This window comes from Phocoena phocoena, chromosome 8, assembly GCF_963924675.1.
Source record: "Phocoena phocoena chromosome 8, mPhoPho1.1, whole genome shotgun sequence".
NCBI classification, from domain to species: Eukaryota; Metazoa; Chordata; class Mammalia; order Artiodactyla; family Phocoenidae; genus Phocoena; species Phocoena phocoena.
The window spans coordinates 103,445,965-103,465,581 of NC_089226.1; the positions used below are offsets into that span (position 1 = coordinate 103,445,965).

At 59.3% G+C, this 19,617-nt stretch overlaps 3 protein-coding genes across 3 annotated transcripts; 2 read left to right on the top strand and 1 right to left on the bottom strand.

Annotated features, from left to right (window-relative positions):
* The first annotated feature begins 511 nt into the window (after window positions 1–511).
* On the top strand, window positions 512–5,804 carry MUS81 (MUS81 structure-specific endonuclease subunit). Its single transcript, XM_065882538.1, has 16 exons — window positions 512–646; window positions 729–858; window positions 1,093–1,175; window positions 1,722–1,820; window positions 1,936–2,004; window positions 2,165–2,250; window positions 2,549–2,689; window positions 2,865–2,960; window positions 3,043–3,164; window positions 3,258–3,355; window positions 3,920–4,036; window positions 4,131–4,226; window positions 4,408–4,536; window positions 4,613–4,716; window positions 5,563–5,646; window positions 5,738–5,804. Exons 1-16 carry the CDS (start codon window positions 512–514, stop codon window positions 5,802–5,804), a joined length of 1,656 nt encoding a protein of 551 aa, XP_065738610.1.
* A 334-nt stretch (window positions 5,805–6,138) lies between these two features.
* EFEMP2 (EGF containing fibulin extracellular matrix protein 2) lies at window positions 6,139–12,879 on the bottom strand. The gene is made up of 11 exons (XM_065881403.1): window positions 12,765–12,879; window positions 12,341–12,458; window positions 12,064–12,112; window positions 11,263–11,469; window positions 10,536–10,658; window positions 10,138–10,254; window positions 9,874–9,993; window positions 8,412–8,531; window positions 8,197–8,323; window positions 7,759–7,954; window positions 6,139–6,891 (listed from the first exon to the last, which is right to left on the bottom strand). Exons 2-11 carry the CDS (start codon window positions 12,449–12,451, stop codon window positions 6,730–6,732), a joined length of 1,332 nt encoding a protein of 443 aa, XP_065737475.1. The 5' UTR covers window positions 12,452–12,458; window positions 12,765–12,879; the 3' UTR covers window positions 6,139–6,729.
* A 3,171-nt stretch (window positions 12,880–16,050) lies between these two features.
* On the top strand, window positions 16,051–19,345 carry CTSW (cathepsin W). Its single transcript, XM_065883072.1, has 10 exons — window positions 16,051–16,137; window positions 16,387–16,471; window positions 17,303–17,416; window positions 17,811–17,965; window positions 18,073–18,169; window positions 18,252–18,332; window positions 18,479–18,604; window positions 18,799–18,863; window positions 18,940–19,149; window positions 19,235–19,345. The coding sequence occupies exons 1-10, from the start codon at window positions 16,051–16,053 to the stop codon at window positions 19,343–19,345; spliced, it is 1,131 nt and encodes a 376-aa protein (XP_065739144.1).
* The last annotated feature ends 272 nt before the right edge of the window (window positions 19,346–19,617 follow it).

Below are 19,617 nucleotides of genomic sequence, written 5' to 3' on the forward strand. Positions count from 1 at the left end.
CCCATTTGTTCCCCCACCCTCCCCGGACTCTTCATAAGCCCAGTCTCTATACCGTCCTCCGCTAGAGCGAGCCTGAAACTGACAGCCTTAGGTTACTCGGTATGCACCGCCCCAACCAGACCTCCCAGCCACAGGGCGGCGCTGTCCACCTTCCTCTCTCCTGCACAAAGAGGACTCCCACCCCCCCACCCCCGCTCTCGAATCTGGGGTGGGAGGAAGGGGCGGGTCAAGGCCTGAGGCGGGCGGGGCGCGTCCGAAAGGCTCGTCCTGTCCCGGGGCGGCGGGAAGGCGAGAGGCGGTAGGGACTGTGCTTGGCACCGACCACTTAGAGTAGTACAGGGGCGGGGAGGGCAGCAAAAATCAGTCCTCTTGGTAAGTTCCCCGCATGGGACCACGTGATTGGAGAGGTCCCGCCCTCCTCCGCCGGAACCAGGTGTTCGAATCCCGTCTCCAGAACTAGCGGCATTTCAGTCCTGCCGGCGTGAGGGCTGGGGCTCACGCCCTGGGGCTCATGGCAGCGCCGGTCCGCCTGGGCCGGAAACGACCGCTGCCCGTTTGCGCCAACCCGCTCTTCGTACGCTGGCTGACCGAGTGGCGGGACGAGGCAGCCAGCAGAGGGCGCCGCACGCAATTCGTGTTTCAGAAGGTGGGTTCTGGCCGGGCCTGATGGGGGACAGGCCAGACAGCCAGGTCCACCCTGACCCGGTACTGTACCCTTACCCCGCCAGGCACTGCGCTCCCTACGGCGGTACCCACTGCCCCTGCACAGCGGCAAGGAAGCTAAGATCCTACAGCACTTCGGAGACGGGCTCTGCCGGATGCTGGACCGGCGGCTGCAGCAGCACAAGGCATCAGGTGGTGAACGCTGGGAGCAGGGGTCGGTGGTCCCCTGAGCCTCCCTCAGATGCAGCTTTTGTAACCACCTGGGATACTTTGGCTTCAGGCTCCCTGCTCCTGTCCAAGTTGCTGTTTGACGTCGGGCTAGTGGCTGACTTTTTCAGAACCTCACCAACCACTTGAGCTGGCCGCGTCCCAGACCATCCTACCTGCTGGATTCCAGGGTCCAGGGTTGACTCTCTTCTACTCCCGCAGGTGACCACGCCCCATGTTCACCACCTGGAGCGAAGAGTCCAGCCCGGGAAAGGCCTGCCAAAGTCCAGGATCCTTACATGCCAGTGAGGAGAGGGCAGGGGGGTAGAAGGGAAAACGGGAGCATCAGGAGTAAGATTTTCTGGCTTGGGGGACTTAGCTGGCCTGGGTCCAAATCCCACCAGTGACACCTGGCTCTGGGCAAATGATTTATTCTGTCTGATGCTTAATTTTCTTATCTGTAGGTGTAGATAGTGAGTTATAATAGAGTCAGTTGAGAGAATTCCATGATCAAGCTATTTAGGGGGCCAAACCCAGTAAGTTATGGGATTTGCTGTTGAGTCTTGTATTACCTTCTCTGTCCTGTGCTAGAACTGAGGCTGGGCCAGGCCGCTTACACCCCTACCCCACTCCCCGTCCCCTGAAACTGTTCACCGTCTCATCCCCAAGTTTGCAGGAGATCATACTATCACATGGCCTATTTTACAGATACAGAAGCTAGAGAGGCAGCTGAGTAATTTGCTCAGGGCCATTTAGTCTGCTGAGGTAGAACCTGAACCTCAGCTTTGCCAGGGATTGCGTCTGCAACAGCTGGCTGGCTTTTGGCTTCAAAGGCCCCCTGTACCTTTCAGGGTCCAACCCAGCTCAAAGCAGGAGGCTCTGGCAAGTATTGGCCAGCTCGGCACTCGGGAGCTCGAGCAGTACTGCTGCTGCTGTACCGGGAACACCTGGTGAGCGCCTGACCAAATCGGGAGTCCGGGAAACTGGGGCCACGGGCCTGCGGCTCCTGGGGCAGGCTGCTCAGGCACTGAACCTAAGTTGGTTACATTTCTGCCTTGGTTACAGAATCCTAGCAGCCACGGCTTCCTAACCAAGGAGGAGCTGCTGCAGAGGTGTGCCCAGAAGGCTCCAGGGGTGAGCACTGAGAGGGGGAAGGAGGGAGCCAAGTGGCTCTGGATCTGACCCTGAGCCCACCACAGGCTGCCCTTCTTGTGAGCAAGCAGCGGGGTGGGACAAGGGAGTGGGCAGGTGGTAGCCCTGGGAGCTCTCTAAGGGTCTCCTCCCGTACGAACAGGTGACCCCTGGAAGTGCTCGGCCCTGGCCAGCTCTCCGCTCCCTCCTCCACAGGAATCTGGTCCTCAGGACGCAGCAGCCAGCTAGGTGGGGAGAACGACGTGAGATGCAGGAGGCAGGGCCGGGGAGTAGGCGTGCCGTGCTGAGGTGGCCCTGCAGCCTGACGTGTACTTGTTGCCGACCTGAGGAGTGGCCCTGGGCTGTCCAGAGGCAGCTGATCTGAGGGGCGAGAACATGGCTCGCAGGAGGGGTGTTGGGCAGCCGCTGGCCTTGTTTGTGAAGTGTCGCCTTGGCTGGTGAGACCAGTCTAGCTGGGGGCAGGCAGGGGAGCCCGCCAAGTATGAGTGAAGAAGGGAGATCTGTGTTCTCTTTTTCCACCCACCAGGTACTCACTGACCCCAGAGGGTCTGGAGCTGGCCCAGAAGCTGGCTGAGTCAGAGGGCCTGAGCTTGCTGAGTGTGGGCAGCGGGCCAGAGGAGCCCCCTGGGGAGGAGCCTGCGGTGCCAGGAGCGGCCTCAGCTAAGCTGTGAGGAGGGGGAGGGGGGAGAACAGGGGAGCAGGAATCGTCCCCCAAATGAGGCCAGGACCCCACCCTGTCTCCATCAGCTCCAGCTGAGCTGCGGCTGCCCCACCTCCTAGGGGTTAGAGGAGCAGCAGCCCGGGCCTTGCACACACCGACTTCCACCCCTTCTCCCCAGTAGTGGCGCCAGCGAAGGGAACGTCCAACAGCCACCGCTGGAGCTGGGACCTGGAGAGTACAGGGTGCTGTTGTGCGTGGACGTTGGCGAGACCAAGGGGTGAGTGAGGTGGGGGGAGGTGAGGGAGAGGACACGGCGAGGGCCCTGGCCTGCCCTCAGGCCTCCCACCATGCAACTCCAGGGCGGGACCCAGGCCAGAGCTGCTCCGAGAGCTGCAGCGGCTGCACGTGACCCACACGGTGCGCAAGCTGCACGTCGGGGACTTCGTGTGGGTGGCCCAAGAGACCAGTCCCAGGGACCCGGGTAAGGGGTGTGGATGGGCAGGTGGGGGGCAGAGGCAGGGCCTGGAGGGTGAGGGGACGCGAGCCAACGGGACCCTTCTTGGCCTCTCGGCAGCACGACCTAGAGAACTAGTCTTGGACCACATCGTGGAGCGAAAGCGGCTGGATGACCTGTGCAGCAGCATCATTGACAGCCGCTTCCGGGAGCAAAAGGTTCCTTCACTGGCCTCACCACCCTCCCTGCCCCGGGCCCACTCAGGGGCACTTCTGGGTGGTATCCAGGCAGAGCTCCCACACCTCCAGCCACACCCCCTCTAGAGCTGCTCCAGGGCAGCCCCGAGATCAGACTCCCCTCGGGCCCCTCCAGGCGCACAGTAGGTATGCAGGGTCTCTGGGCAGGGCTGAGGAGCATGTTAAGACCCCTAGGGTGTCCAGCCCCTGCAGCCTGGGGTAAACAAGGCTCACCCCTCCAGAAGTGGAACCGCAGCAGCTATGTGTCAGTGCTGGCTGCTAGGCTGACCCCATAGGCCACGTACAGGCCAAGGGAAGCTTGGAGAATGGGCATCGCTCAGATGGTGGCAGGGCTTTCTGTGCAAGAGTAGCAGCGTGAGCAAAGGTGTGGAGGCCACTCTGAGGCAGGTGGAGAAGCTAGGGAGGATGAGGAGGCGAACTGGTGGGACCAAGGTCTTGTGATGGTTTTGAGGGTGACTTGATGGACACCTAGCACATGAGCATCCAGGTTTTGACCCACCTCACCCTCCCCAACTGCCTGCCCAGTTCCGGCTGAAGCGCTGCGGCCTGGGCCGTCGAGTATACCTGGTGGAAGAGCATGGCTCAGTGCGTAACCTCAGCCTTCCCGAGGGCACGCTGCTGCAGGCTGTCACCAACACTCAGGTGAGCCGGGAGGGCAGGGCCAGGCTGGCAGGAACCCTGTGGTCTACGGCTCCGCTCAGGAGCCACTCTCTTTCCCTTGGATCCTCTTCTCCAGGTCATCGATGGCTTCTTTGTGAAACGCACAGCAGATATTAAGGAGTCAGCAGCCTACCTGGCCCTGTTGACAAGGGGCCTTCAGAGACTATACCAGGTGAGCAGGTGCATCCATCCGGCACTGGTCCCTTACTTAGGTTGCGTGTTCCCTCGAGGAAGGCGAGGTGAGTGAGATCCCTGTTTCTCAGGCTGGCCCACTGAGGCCTGGGATGGGGCAAGGCCTGGCTGGGGGTTGTCCCCTAGAGCTCTGGCCTGGCCTCAGTTCCCTCTTTCCTCAGGGCCACACCCTCCACAGTCGCCCCTGGGGAACCCAAGGGGACCCTGAATCAAGGGCTGGGCCCTCCCCAAACCCTCTCTGCTCACTCCTCACCTTCAACGACTTCAACGCGGGAGCCATCAAGAACAAGGTACTGCCTCTGCCCAGCCCCTCCTTACAAGGCCCAGCCCTGGGCCGCTCCTCACATGGTCCTCCCCCGACCCCAGGCCCAGTCTGTGCGGGAGGTGTTTGCCAGGCAGCTGATGCAGGTGCGTGGAGTGAGCGGGGAGAAGGCGGCAGCCCTGGTAGATCAGTACAGCACCCCTGCCAGGTAGGCGGCCACAGAGCCCCTGTCCTCTGCCCCCGCCCACCCTGCGTGGACGTCAACTCAGCCAGTGCCTTGCGGGTGGTCTGGCTCTGTGAGGGCTGGACAGACCCAGCTGATACCTGAGGAGTTCATGGAGGTCCGGTGGTGAGGAAGACACAGCCAGCCAAGACCAGACAGAATCTCAGGCATTGGGAGGAGGGGGAGAGAGACATTCTACAGTTAAGTCCCCTACATACGAACAAGTTCCATTCCAAGAGCACGTTCATGAGTCCGATTTGTTCGTAAGTCTAACAAAGTTAGCTTAAATAGCCAACTAACACAGTCAGCTATATACCGCTGCTTTTACGCTTGCTTCTGGACATCCTGGGCTTGAAGTAAAGATACTCTACTACCGTACTCTATACAGTACTGTAGAGTAAAGCACACCCACCTGTAGAGGATGCACGTGAGTGAGCATGTACACCAGACACATGAACTAACTTACGTGATTGGACATGCAAACATACGTTCATATCTTTGAAAGTTCGCAACTTGAAGGTTCGTATGGAGGGGACTTCCTGTACCTGGTGCAGCAGAGAAGGCTTCCTGGAGGAGTGGGCGGGCCATGAAGACTGGGCCAAGGACAGCCATACTTGGGAAACATTTGCAGGAGCATGAAAGGAGGGTGAGCAGGATGGAGCAGGGCCTTGAATGCCAGGTTCAGGAAGTGCAGCCATGGTCCTGACTCCTCTAACCCATGCCAACCTCTTCCGGCCCGCCTCCCGTGACACTGGCCTGAGCCACTCGGGATGGGCCAGCAGTCAGCCATTGCCCAAACTTAGAAACTCATACTCCCCACCCCACCCTCAGCCTGCTGGCCGCCTATGACGCCTGTGCCACGCTGAAGGAAAAGGAGATGCTGCTGAGCACCATCAAGTGTGGACCTCTGCAGAGGTGAGGGCAGGAGACAGAACCTGGAGAGAGTAGGTGAGGTGCGGTTACCCTCACCCAGGCCTGACCCTTACTTGCCTTTCTCTTTGTGCAGGAATCTGGGGCCAGCTCTGAGCAGGACCTTGTCACAGCTTTACTGCAGCCACGGCCCCCTGACCTGAGCTATGCCACAAGACAGAACCCCGCCTCCATCTTCCCAGGCTACGCAGCCTTTTAACCGGGATCTTTGGGCTACAATAAAAATCTTAAGTGTTTGCAGCTTTATGTGTTAGGAGGAGATGGCAGGCCCCAGGGGTCTTGTAAGATATCCAGGTAGGAACTGGGGAGACCATTGGGTCCAGTTTTTAAACTGAGCTCCTCAGGACCCGTGGGGTCCCCTGGCAGGGCACTGAGACTGCCAGGGAGATGAAGTCAGGGAGGCGTTGCAACTTTGAATCTAGTTTATGTCATCCGAGTTCTCTGATCAAATAAAGTTTCCTTTGAGAAGAAGTTCTGTAGCTTGGAAAAGAAAAGTTTATAAAGCGCTAACAGTCCAGTTGCCTCATTTTATGGATTGGAACACTGAGGCTCAGGGAGCTACTAGGATTTCTCCAAATTGATCGTTTGAGGCCAAGCTAGGATTGAAACCCAGGGCCTCCTGGCACTGTCTAGAGCAGGATTGTTCGGGCCCACTGCAGAGCAGCCAAGCCCACATGTCTGGGCTGGGGCCTGGAGTCTGCAGCCTCATTACCTCTTCCCTCCTCAGGGTGATTCTGATGCCCATGGTCTATAAGCCAGTTCCAGTCTTGGGGATGCAGCTCCCAGCTCCTGTCAATGGAGCCCTTCAGCCTGGACAGAGACACCCCCCACCTTTAGGTGGACGTGGCCCGCCTCCCATGAGCCTGCCCTTTCCCCACTCTGGGGTTCACTGCAGTGTGACCCACCCACCTCAGCCACCAGGACTCCTTCTTTCTCCCTTTATTGCCTTTCTCTCTCTACCCTTCACAACAGCATCTTCCCTTTTTAGCAGAACACAGCCATCCCTGAGCCCCAGGCTCCTCGGCTACAGGGAACCTCCCCCTCCCTGAGAGCTCCCCCGCCCACTCCTCAGAAGGTGTAGGCCCCCACGAAGACGGTGAGTCTCAGTACAGAGCTGGCCCGGTAGCTCATGAGGGAGTTCATGGTGACCATCTCGAGGTCCAGCACGTACTCCCGGGGGCCTGTCACAGGGCGCGCGAGGACCAGCATGGCGCTGACATTGTTGATTTGCTGTAGGGTACAGTGGGTGGGGAGACACGTAGATCGCGTCAACCTACACACCAGGACGCTACCCCGCCATCACCTCCCTGCCCTGAGTCTGGTATCCACGACCAGTTGGCTGTGGAGTGGAGAGAGCCCTGGTCAGCCTGGGACCCCAGGCGCTCATCCAGACCTGTGACTCCCTCGACATCTGCACCCGGGCTCCTGCCCTCAGAAACATCCCACTGGTGCTCTTCCCACCCTTTCCAGCTAGTTCTTCTTTTGTCTAACCGTGGTCAGCTGATTCAGGACCAGGTGTGAGACTCTGGAGCAGTGGGGCTTTTGGTGACCTGGAGCAGGCAGACTCCCCTTCAAAGCACTCAATTCCAGAAAGAGAAAACCAGCACTGGTACCAGACAAACCCTTAACACCCCTCTCACTGTGTCACATCCAGACCCTGCCCTCCTCCCACCTCCACCAGCAGAGAGCTGGATTCTCAGACCCCAGGCCCCTGTGCCAACCCCTGCTGCCTCTCTCTCCAAGATCCAGCTCCACTTGTTTGCCCTTCCCAGACTCTGCTGTGTCTGTTACCTCCAGCCTCATGCTAGTCCTTTGTCCTAAGGGTGAAGCAGTTGAAGCCAGATACGCAGACCAGCACAGGGATTCAAACCCGTGTCTGAGTGCCTTGCTAGAATTGTATTTAACAATCTGTAGTTTGTACCAAGGGAATTTAGAACACTTCTACCTTGCTACAGAAATTCTGACCCCTGGGGTGAGGGACACTGAGAGAAGAGGCGGGGCATGGTGGCATAGTTGCGTCTCCCACTTAAGGTTTCCTGGAATTCAGTTTTGGATTATGCAAGTCAGTTGAGGGGTGGGGTTAGGGGAAAGCCTTACCCTAATGTAGAAGTCTCCCTGCGAGTTTCCAGCACGGATCTGAAAAGCATTGTAGGCGCCAGGGTAGACGGAGGTCGCTTGGATTTGGAACACGTCGGCTGGTACGCTCCGCTCCGAGGTGATGCTCATGTAGCGGTGCACGATGGACGAGGGCTGCTCCCGGCACAGGGGGTTGGAAGCCGGACAGAGGCAGCGACTGGAGACCCCGAGATGGGAACACGAATGAGGTCGTAGCCCATCCTCCAAGTCTGGCCCACCCCCAGAATTAGGGATCCCCAAAGGATCCTCCCACTCCTGCTGTAACAGCATGTGTGGTTTAGTTGGACTACAACTCCCATCGGCCCTCAGAGCACTCGGCAGCCCGAACAGGTGCCAGTCAGCCGCAGAGCCCTCTGGGAGTTGTAGTTTCTGCTATGGCCTGGTGTCGAGTAGACTCACTTGTCCGACACCTGGACATAGGGCTCCACGCAGCGGTTGGTGTCCACGCAGCGGTAGCCCCCGTGGAAGTTGACACACGTTTGGGCCTCAGAGCACTGGTGCGCACCCGACTCACACTCGTCAATGTCTGTGCCGGGGGAGAGGGGCTTGGAACCCGAAAGCCAGGCCACCAGCCCCTGACACCACCCTGCCCGCTGCACCAGGGCAACCTGTACCTTGGCACAAGCGCGTGGCCAGCAACTGGTAGCCCTGCGGGCAGTGGCAGGAGAAGCGGCCTGGCTCGTTGACACAGCGGTACTGGCAGAGGTAACTGGAATAGCTGCACTCATCGATATCTGAGGGGGGAGGGGGAGGGGGCGGGGCTGAGGACTGGGCTGCCGCAGTCCTCCAGCTCAGCCCCACACATGCTCATCTCATCGACTGAGCCTGGCTCCAGGTTAGGCTCAGTGTAGAAAGAAGCAGAAGAGACAGGCCCTGCGGAACTCAGCAGCGGACAGAGGGCTCAAGAAAGAACTGCCCAGGGGACTTTCCTGGCGGTCCAGTGGTTAAGACTCCGCGCTTCCACTGCAGGGGGCATAGGTTCCATCCCAGAAGCCACATGGCAAAAAAAAAAAAAAAAAAAAAAAAAAGACTGCCCAGCTCACAGATCTCTCTTTGCCCCAGGACTATAAGGTGATACTAAATGAGAGCACTGGGAATCTAGAGGTTTGGCTTTATATCCTACTGAGTTTGGGGAACCTAAGTTTTCCTGTCAATAAAATCAGTGGCTTAGACTGATAAGCCCTCGAGGCAACCCAGCCTGCTCTGGGTTTCAGTACTTTGCCCGAATCCTGCAACCTACAATCCGCCCAATTACAGTCACCTCCTGCCAACTGTGAGCAGCAGAGGCAGGAGCCAGGTTTTCTCCTCTGTGCCCCTTATGCTGCCCGGCACCTAGCCAGGTACCAATGCGGCCTTCCTCACCAGCAAAGCACAAAGCATAACAGAAACAGGGCACATGGCCGGTTGACATGGAGTGAGATAGAGCCCTGGCCCCATTGGGCAAGTCACTCAATCTCTCTTCGCTGAAGTATTCTATCTTATTTTTTGTAGTCCTCCCAACAAAACTTGAGGGAAGTATTAATGTCAATTTGCAGAGGAGGAAAAACTGCTATTTATCTCATAGGATTGTTGGCAGGATTAAATAAGGCCAAATATGTAAGGAAAGCATACTGCACAGGGCAGTTTCTCAATAAATGCTAATTCACTTTAAAGCGTTGCTGCTTGGGACTTGAAAAAGTCTGTCGTCATTTTCTCACTTAATTCTCAAGACAACCTATTCTACAGGAGAATTAAATGGACTCAGAGAGAAGAGTGACTTGCCCTGGTCCAGGATTCGCACGCACATCAGCCTGATTCCCAGGGAGGGGGGCACCTACATCTTCGTTCAGTCTCCCTACTGAGCTTCGGTGGGGATCTGACTGCTCCCCTCTGTGCCTTCCCCACCAGGCTGGGAGTTCTGGTGGGCAGCTCTGTAGGTGCCCAGCCACCAGCTGGGGTGGAGTACCAGGAGGCACATGGGTGCAGGATGGACGGGACGTGGAGGCATCAAGGGGAGGGCTGTGGGGCAGGAGATGCAGCATGACACAGGGCCTGGGGGACCAGTGGAGGGACACGCGGCAGGGGTGGAGCTCTCACCACTGCAGGAGAAGCCATCCCGGTGCAGCTCATAGCCCTGGTGGCAGCGACACAGGAAGGTCCCATAGGAGTTGAAGCAGCGCTGCTCACACGGAGCCCCCATGTCACATTCGTTCACATCTGGGGGTGCCAGGAAGAGGGGGAGGGGTGAAAGCCGAGGAGCAGCCTAGAGCCCCTGCTGCCCCTGGGCTGGTCAGGAAGGGAGCTCCCCCCACACACACCACCCTGCGCAGGACCCAGGAGCCTGGCCCAGCCCGGCCTCACCCACACAGGAGCGGTTGTTGGGCCCCAGCTGGAAGCCCGGCTCGCACTGGCATCGAAAGGAACCAGGCAAGTTCACGCAGCGGTGCTGGCAGTAGCGGTAGCGGCACTCATCTATATCTGAGATGGAGGCAGGGGAAGGACAGCAGAGGGCAAATGTCAGGTGCGGCCCAGGCCAGCTGGGACTCATCACGCGTAGTCTGGCTTGTGTCTGGGCTGGGCCAGATCAGCCAGGACTCACACATACATGCATACAGTCCTGTGTCTGGGGACAGCAAGGCAGAGGTGGCAGGGGACTGGGGTGAAACCTGGGGATGGGTTGGAATGGGGATCAGGTGCTAGAGTGAGAGCCAGGTCATGGGCACAGAGCAGGGACCAGAAAGGCCGCTCCCCAGACTCACCCACACACTCGGGCCCAATCTTGCGGTAGCCGTCGGGGCAAGTACACTGGTAGGAGCCAGGCAGGTTATGGCACTCCTGGCTGGGGCGGCAGTCGTGCAGGGCCTGGGCACACTCGTCCACGTCTGCAGGAGACACCACTCAGCCCCCGCCTGGCAGCCCATGCACCACCCGACACGACAGACACCTCAGTATGGGAGCACACAGGTCAGGTACCACTTACATGGATGTGTGGGTGGCTGATGCACCCACAACAGGAACACGTGGACCCGCCCAACAGCACAAATAAGAGTTTACCAGCTTGGAGCCAATGAGAACGGCACCCCTACGCTGGGAGACCTCATGTCAGGGAAGCATAGGATAAGGCCCTGCCCATACTCCCAGGAGCACAGATTCCAGGGCCTTCCTCCAAGGCCCGAGGCACCCAGGGGTGGGGTGCAGACCAGGAAGGGGCAGGGGCAGAGGCTGAGAGGCAGAGCTCTTGCAGTACGTCTGCAGCAGTCAAGGCGAGGGTCCCAGAGGCTGGCTGGGCAGTGTAACAGGAGCTGGGGCCCCCTGCGGCAGGCCCCACGCAAAGTGAGGGTCTGGACAAGGGTCTGAATGTTATCCTAGTGGCCCTGAGGAGGCTCTTGAGCAAGGGAGGAACATGAGGTGTAAGTTTTTAAGGTGCAGTGAGAGACGCTTGGTGGAAGAGTTGGAAGCCTCAGTGCCAGGGTGACCCTTACTCACCCGTGCAGCTCTCTTGCTCATCGGGCTCATAGCCCGGGAGGCAGGGGTTGGGGTGCTCAGCGGGGGGCACTGGTGGTGGTGGTCCCTCGCCATGCAGGTCACTGATGACAGCAGCAGAGCGGGGCAGGCACAAGTAGCCCCCATAGTGGTTGATACATTTCATTTCCCCCTTGCAGGCCTCCGGGATGGTCAGGCACTCATTGACATCTGCGGAGAGGGGCCTGCTGGGCACAGCCAGTCTCCTGGGCCGGCCGTGGAGGGGGTGGGAGGCAGGAGCCCATCTCAGCCTTCTCTAAGCTGAGTGACCCGGGCAGGGCCTTTCCTCTCTACTCAAGAAGCTAAGGTTGCCTGCCCAGGACCCCTGGGTGGAGCAGTTGCTCCTATAGTCACCCCCATTTTCTTGCCCCCAAGAGGGTCTCTGTCCCTCCCCAAAGCCCTGGCCCTGACTCAGCCTAACAGTGATGTGCAGGCCTCCTTACCCACCCCCGCAGGCACTGCTCTCCTGGAGCCGAGATGGGACAAAGCTGGATAGGACAGTGATTAGAGGAGGTATCCAGGACAGCGCCCTGTTGCTCTCTAGACTCCTGAGGGGGTGGGGAGGGGGGCGGGCAGGGTGTCCTGGGTTTCTCTGAGAGGGAGGGGCCTGGATGGTTTCTCCACCCCTAGCCGAGCTGGCCCCCTGAGAACCAGAGCTGGCCACGGCCAGGCAGAGCTGGGCAGGAGACAGAGCAGCTCTTGGAGGTGGGGTTGCAATCCCCTTCCCGGTTCTCGGGGGTGGGTCAGTCCCCCAAGCATCCTCACCCCGGCAGTGCTGGCTGTCAGGGTCCCACTCATAGCCGTCTGTGCATTCCTACAAGGGGACCAGAGGTGGCCAGTGGTCACCCCTGGCCCCCTCTAGCTGACCAGGCCAAGACCAGGGCCCAAGCCTGGCCACCCTCCCCGCCTGCTCCAAACAATGGCCCCAGCTGCTCCACCAACCAGGGGAGGGGAGAATCTTCCCCAGCAGCAGCCACCCCAGGATCCTGGTCTCTGTGTCCCTGCCCAGCCCAGCCCAGGCCAGTGACCTCACTGTCCCCACCGTGTAGCTGTCGGGCTCCTCGGAATCCTGGGGAGACGCTGCCCCCAACAGCAACAGCAGCAGCGCCCAGAGCAGTAGAGACGCGGGGAGGCAGGAGGCGAAGGGGAGCATCCTGGGGCTGGGGGATGGCGGGCGGGGGTCAGGGCGCCTCTGCCGCAGCAGCCCGCATTCCCGATACCAGGACTCAGAGCCGTGGCCCCGGTCGCCTCCCGCCCGGAACCGTGCTTGGGGCCCCGGAGCCTCCCAGGGCCGAGGGCCGACTCCTCACGCAGGCCGGGGTTCAGGGCCCACCCGCCCGGGGCCGCCCCGCCCCCGCCCGGTCCCCCAGCGGCTCCGGCCGAGGAGCGCGGGCCTCTCGGCTCCTTGCTGACGCGACTCGGCCGAGACTCTGGCTCGCGCCCTCCCCCCATGGACGGCCACTCACTTGGGCCCGCGACGGCCCCGCGGCCCGCGGCTCCGGCGGCTCGGCTGGCTTCGGCAAGTGCCTGCGGCAGACGGACAGGCGGACGGCGCAGCTCCCTGGACGCGCGGCCCCAGGAAGCGCCCCCCGCCCGCCCGCCCGCCGCGGCGCGGCCCACCCCGGCGCCTCCGCCCGCCCCTCAGCGGATTCCTGAGCCCGCGCCAGGGGGAGGGACCCCGACCCCCCACTTCTCCGCCCCCAGCCGGCCGCAGGCCCCCACCCGGTCCCCCGCGGCGCCTCCCGGAGACGCCTCCCGGCGCCAGGCCAGGGTCCCCTAGCGCCCGATCCTGGGGGCATTGGCCCTGACGCCAGGCCCCCGACTCACTTAGGAGCCCCCACGCTTTCACTCTGCGCACCCCAAAATGTCATCCTGCGAACCTAGACCCTACCTAATCTGCGCCCCCAGAACTCCTGTGCACTTAAGGCCGGGGCCCACAGACTCTTTCTGCGCCTCCCAGAATGTCATCCTGGGGACCTAGACCCCACCTAATCCTGGGACTTCCAGATCCTCACTCTGCAGCCTCCAGAATGTTATTCTGTGCACGCGGACAGTCACTCTGGAAATACCAGAACTTCGTCCAGGGTCGCCAGACCCTCGCCCTAAGAAGAGACGCTCCCAGGTCCAGAACTGTCCATCTCGGTCCCTTCTCCTCTCCATCCCCAGGGCTGTCTTCAGCCAGGCGGTCCCTTCACTCCAGAACGGCCTCCTGCGAGCCCTCAGTCCGAGAGGCTACCTCAGTTTGGGGCGGGGGCGGCAGTTCACTTCTGGCCCAGAATGAATGGAAGCCCCTGAGAAGGCGGGCAGGGCCGAACTCGGGCGTGCAGGACGCCAGGGTCCGGTGCCATCGCCTTCCTGGCCATCCTCCCACCAGCGTCCCCCGACCCCACACACACACCCCGCCCCCAGTCCCCGGGTTTCTGCATCCTCTCCCAAGCAGACGGAGAGCCCTAAGGGGAGGAGTTTGGGCGGAGCTGGCTCCCAGGAAGGGGTTGGGGTCTTGCCCTGGCCACGTCTCAGGGCGGGGCCAGACGGGAAAGAGCTGCGTGTCTAGGGGTCCCCCGCCTGGAGGCAGACGGCGTGTGGGAACTGCCGAGCCCTCGGCTCCCTTTCCCACCCCCGTTTATCTTCACTGTCGCCCCGCCCGGGGAGAAGAGAGGACTTAACGGTGGGTCCTGGGGTGAGCCTTCCGGGTGCGGTGTGAACTGGAGAGCACCTCGCCATCCCCAAATCCTTCCCAGCACCATCCCCCAACGTGGGGGGAAGGAGCCTAAAAATAATAGTTCTTTAAAACCCAAAAGACAGACAGTAACAAGTGCTGACGAGGAGACGGAGAAATTGGAACACTCATACACTGTGGGTGGGAATGTAAGATGGGGCGGCCACTGCGGAAAACAGTCTGGCAGGTCCTCAGAAATGTTACCACGTGACCCAGCGATTTCACTCCTAGGTATATACACAGGGGGATTGAAAACACAATCCGCACACACACACGAAATCTGTACAGTGTTCATATAGCAACACTATTCATAAGAACCAAAATATAGAACCAATCTAATGTTCATCAATTGATGAAAGGATAAGCAAAAAATGGTAACAAGGTGGAATGTTATTCAGCCATAAAAAGGAATGAAGTACTGATATATGCTACAACATGGATGAATCTTGAAAATAGTACACTAGTTGAAAGAAGCCAGACACAAAAGGCCACATATTCCACTTACTTATATGACACAACCAGAATAGGCGAATCTGAAAGACAAACTAGATGAGTGTTTGCCAGGGGAAGGGGAATGGGGAAATGACTTCTAATGAGTATGGGGTTTCTTTTCGGGTGATGAAAATGCTCTGATATTAGACAGTGGTGATGGTTGCACCATTATGCAAATACGTGAAAAACCGCTGAATTGTATACTTAAAAATGGTGAATTGTATGTGAATTATACCTCAATAGAGCTGTTATGTGAACCTCCAGCTCTGAGGGCTGACGTGGGGCTTTAGTCATAGGTCACACACAGCCAGAACCAGCTTGGGACACATGCCTGGGATCTAGAATCATGAAGCCAGGTACCCCTCTGTGGATGGTCTGTCTACTGTATTTTAATAAAGGCAGCATCACTCTTTTTTCCAAATAGAGGAGTCCCTTGGCTTACTATCCGGGGTGTGTGTGGGGGGGGTGGGGGCTGGATGCAGCAAAACAGGATCTCACAGCTTTGGGAAGATTCCTAATTAATGAAGAAAAGAGGTGGTGAGCTCATGAGTGGATGGATCCCTTCCCGTCGCTCCCATCCCCATGGAACCCCGAGAAAGCCAGTTTTTTGCTCAGCCATCTCTGGTATTGGGTGCTGGTTGCCAGCCTGGAGGCCCATGTGGGAGCTCCCTAGGCCAAGGACCCACTTAAAACCAAGGCAGAAGTAACAGGTGTGAACACCCCTGCCCAGCCCTTAGCCTCCGGCCTTACTCTGTCTGAGATGCCAACCCCGCTATTTTTCTGCCCCCTCAGGCCCACCCACACCCCTCATCTCCATCCCCAGACTGTGATAGGAATGAAGAACAGAAGGGGGTAGTAGATGCCACTTGCTGTCCCCTGGACCCTGAACTTTTCTATTTAAAACCCATGATGACCAATCGCTCAGTCAACAAATCCCCACTGAGCCAGCTCTGTGCCCAGCCCCTTCCTGGGCGCTGAGGACACAAACAAGGCAGATACCTCCAGTGTGGTTGGGACGCAGACGCCCAGTAGGCACAGGCACAGCAGGGGCTCAAGGAGCTGCAGGCTACACCACAGGATGGGTGAGCTTCTTGGAGGTGACTTCTGAGCTGACTGAGCTTTGTAATAGGATGAACAAGAATGCTTCCCGGGGCCCACTGACCACCATCCATCCCCCCAGTCATCAGGGCCTGTGGCTTCCATAGCCCCGTTTCCCCCTCAAGGCACTGATGGCCTTATATTGTCACTGCCCACTTAGGATCTGTCTCCTCCTGTCCCCTTAAGGACAGATCCATCTCCATATCCCTAGAATTGCCCAGAACAGCATGGGCAGAGAGCCTCTGTTGAATGAAGGGGTGGAGCGGGGTACAGGAAGGCAGGGGGCCATGTAGGGACAAAAGCCTGAAGGCCTCTTGTGCTTGGGGGTCCTCCTCCCCCTCGCAGCCTGGTTTCCCCTTTGTGGCTTCTCCAGCTCCACCCTCTCAGCCCCTCCACCTTGGTCTGCATAGCTTCCTGCCGCTGACACTCTGGTCTGCGGCATCATGTCACTAACTGTCCATCTCTCCTATCTCCTGGCCCTGTTGGTGGCAGGCCTGGCCCAAGGCATCAAGAGCTCCCTCAGGGGCCAGGTAAGTGTCCCCAGCCTGCTCCCCATGCCTGGGGCTCACCCCCTCAAGAAACAGTGCTTTGCTCCTATTTCTCAGAGGGAGCATCTGAGGCTGGAGAGGTGATTGACGCGTCCAGGCCCACACAGGGAGAAGAGCGGCTGAACCGGCTGCTCCCCTAACCCAGTCCTGGCACATCTGGGAGCTGAGGTGTGGTCCCAGCAATGACTCCTCACCTCTCGCCCTCCCCACTGCCCTTGGTTGTTTTTCCAGGACCCAGGTCCCCAGCCTCTGGAGCTGAAAGAGGTCTTCACGTTGTTCCAGATCCAGTACAACCGGAGTTATTCACACCCAGCAGGTATCATGGGGCGCAAATGTCTCCGGTCCAACCCCCCTTCTCCCACTGAAGAGACAAGGAAATCAAGCCACAGGGTGGGGGATGTGCCTGGCCAAAGCCACTCAGCAGGACAGTGACAGGGCTCGGGGTGTACTCCCTGGTTTCCCAAATGCACAAGTGGGGACAGGATCATCCTTGGCTACGAACCTGGAGGGAGGCGACAGCTGTTGGGGGTCTGACTGGTCCAAGAGGATCCTTCACCTCCAGAGCCACTTTCCTGTGACTGCAGGCAGCAGGCAGGAGGCCGCCATCTAGTCATGAGTTCATTCAGCAAACACCCAAGGATACCCATTTTGTCCCCAAGCTGGGGACTCCCTCTCCACCCCCAGGAGTTGCCAGCCCTGCCCCTGCCCTCTGGATCTCATCTCCCATAGGGGGGTGGTCTGTAAGCACCTTTCAGCCCAGACTTCCTGTGCCATGGACCTGTACCCCACCCTCCCCCACCTCGTTCCAGCCACAGACTTGCGGTCAGAGATGTGAAGTACAGAGAGGCACGATGCCGGTCTCTAACCATCCACTTTTCCCTTGAGTCACTCTGCCTTCTGACCCTTTACTTGGCTTCTCCCCCAGGTGGGCGGAGATACCCCTCTTCTGGCTTCCTGGGAAAACCCAACCCTAGGGGCGCTGGGGAGCCACTTCCTCAGCCCAAGTGTCTGTAGCAGGGCCTGCAAGGACCATGGGAAACAGAGCCAGTGCTCACCTGGGCGAGTGTGGATGAGAAGCCAAGCCAGGGACCGCTTCCTACCCCTGGGGGCTTGGAAGCCGGCCTGGGACAACCTCCTTTTGGTCTAGAGCATGCTCGCCGCCTGGACATCTTTGCCCGAAACCTGGCCAAGGCTCAGCAGCTGCAAGAGGAGGACTTGGGCACAGCTGAGTTTGGGGTGACTCCATTCAGTGACCTCACAGGTACCAGGACCCCCTCCTGGCTCCTAGGTGGTAGGTGGGGAAGCAGAACCTTCTCCAGGGATACTAGCAGATGGACAGGGCAGGTTTCTGGCTTTTGTTTCCCAGAGGGACTCTGAGGACCAGAGGCCTGGGTGCTTGGCCCAAATCAGAGATCAGGGGCAGGAACTCCGGAGCCGGGGTCGCAACCCAGCTCAGGGGGAGGCAGCAGGTGCAGGGGAATGCACCCCAGCAAGGAACCTGGCCTCTCTCAAGGCCTCAGTACCCTTGCCATTCTGTCTCCCAGGGTATTAGGGGGACTCAGATGGCTGAGGATGTGGATGGCTGAAGTGAGAGGCAGACTGTGGGGGAGAGGGGGTAAAAACTGCGAAACTTGGGGGCCCCATCTGTCTCCCAGAGGAGGAGTTTGGCCAGCTTTATGGGCATCAGAGCGTGGCTGGAGAGGCCCCCAGTGTGAGCCAAAAGGTAGGGTCTGAAGAGTGGGGGCAGTCAGTGCCCCCGACCTGTGACTGGCGGAAGAAGGCTGGCATCATCTCATCCATCAGGAATCAGGTATCTGCCCCCATGCGGCCTGGCCCAATCCAGCCCTGGTGGCGGGAGGGGGAGGGGAGGGGCAAGGCCTGCATTCCCTACCCCCACCCCCATCCTTCTACCACTAGCAAAACTGCAACTGCTGCTGGGCCATGGCAGCAGCGGGCAACATCGAGGCCCTGTGGGCCATCAAATACCATGAGTCTCTGGAAGTCTCTGTGCAAGGTATGGCTGGGGGAGGGGACCTGTGTGACTGAGGCGGGGATGCCTGAGGCCCGGGCACCCACACTGTCCCTGTTTGCACCAGAGCTGCTCGACTGTAACCGCTGTGGGAATGGCTGCAAGGGCGGTTTCGTCTGGGATGCGTTCATAACTGTCCTCAACAACAGTGAGTGCCTGTCTCTCGGGGCAGCTGTGTGTGTGTGTGTGTGTGTGTGTGTGTGTGTGTGTGTGTGTGTGTGTGTGTCGGGGGGGTGGGGGATGGGATGTTCCAGAGCTGAGCCGAGTCTCCTCCGGGGCCTTGCTCATGTCCAGGTGGCCTGGCAAGTGATAAGGACTACCCATTCAAGGGGAACAGCGAACCCCACAGATGCCGGGCTAAGAAGCGCAAGAAGGTGGCCTGGATCCAGGATTTCATCATGCTGCAGCCCTGCGAGCAGAGTACCGGCAGGATGGAGACACATGGGCGGGCCCAGGGGGGAGAATGACAGGGACGGACAGACAGGGATACAGACAGAGATGGAGGGATTTTGGGGCGGGGGGTTGGGCGTGGGAAAGAGAAAGATAGAGACACCCATGAGCCGAGAGCAGGGGGCACAGGACAGGCAGGGCCTGACGGCACATTCCACCCCCAGGCATCACCAGGTACCTGGCCACCCAAGGCCCCATCACTGTGACCATCAACATGAAGCTATTGCAGGTGGGATAAGGTAGGGAACTGGGGGGAGGGGTATATAGGGGAGGTGGCCCCCGACTCAGCCTCTCTGCCCCTGCAGCAATACCAGAAGGGTGTGATCAAGGCCACACCTACCACCTGTGACCCCCGGTTTGTGGATCATTCTGTCCTGCTGGTGGGTTTTGGTAAAAGCAAGTCGGTGGAGGGGAGGCAGGCAGAGGCAATCTCATCCCGGTCTCGTCCTCATCCTCGCTACTCCATCCCATACTGGATCCTGAAGAACTCCTGGGGGGCCAACTGGGGTGAGGAGGTGAGTGTGATCTACTGGGGGCGGGAGGACAGGGCCGGACAGACCTCTCCCCGCCGACTGGCCCTGATGTCCCCTAACTTCCTAGGGCTATTTCCGGCTGCACCGAGGGAGTGATACCTGCGGCATCACCAAGTACCCGCTCACTGCCAGAGTGGACAAACCCGTTAAGAAGCACCAAGTCTCCTGCCCTCCCTGAGCCCACCTGGCTGCCCCTCAGCTCTCTCCTGCTGTGCCAGCTACCTCCCTGCCCACCCCACCCCAAGGTTTTTGCCTATTCTCCCAGTGTTTCTGCTACGGATTGAATAAACCTAGACAAGACCCCTGTCTTCGGAGTGGACTCAGCTGGGGTGGGAAATGGATGGGGAGTACATAGATAATATTCTCTGACATGTCCTAGTCCCTGCGGGGCCAACGGACACATACATCCTTAGACACTGTGACACTCAGAGACACACGCGTGCAACCTGC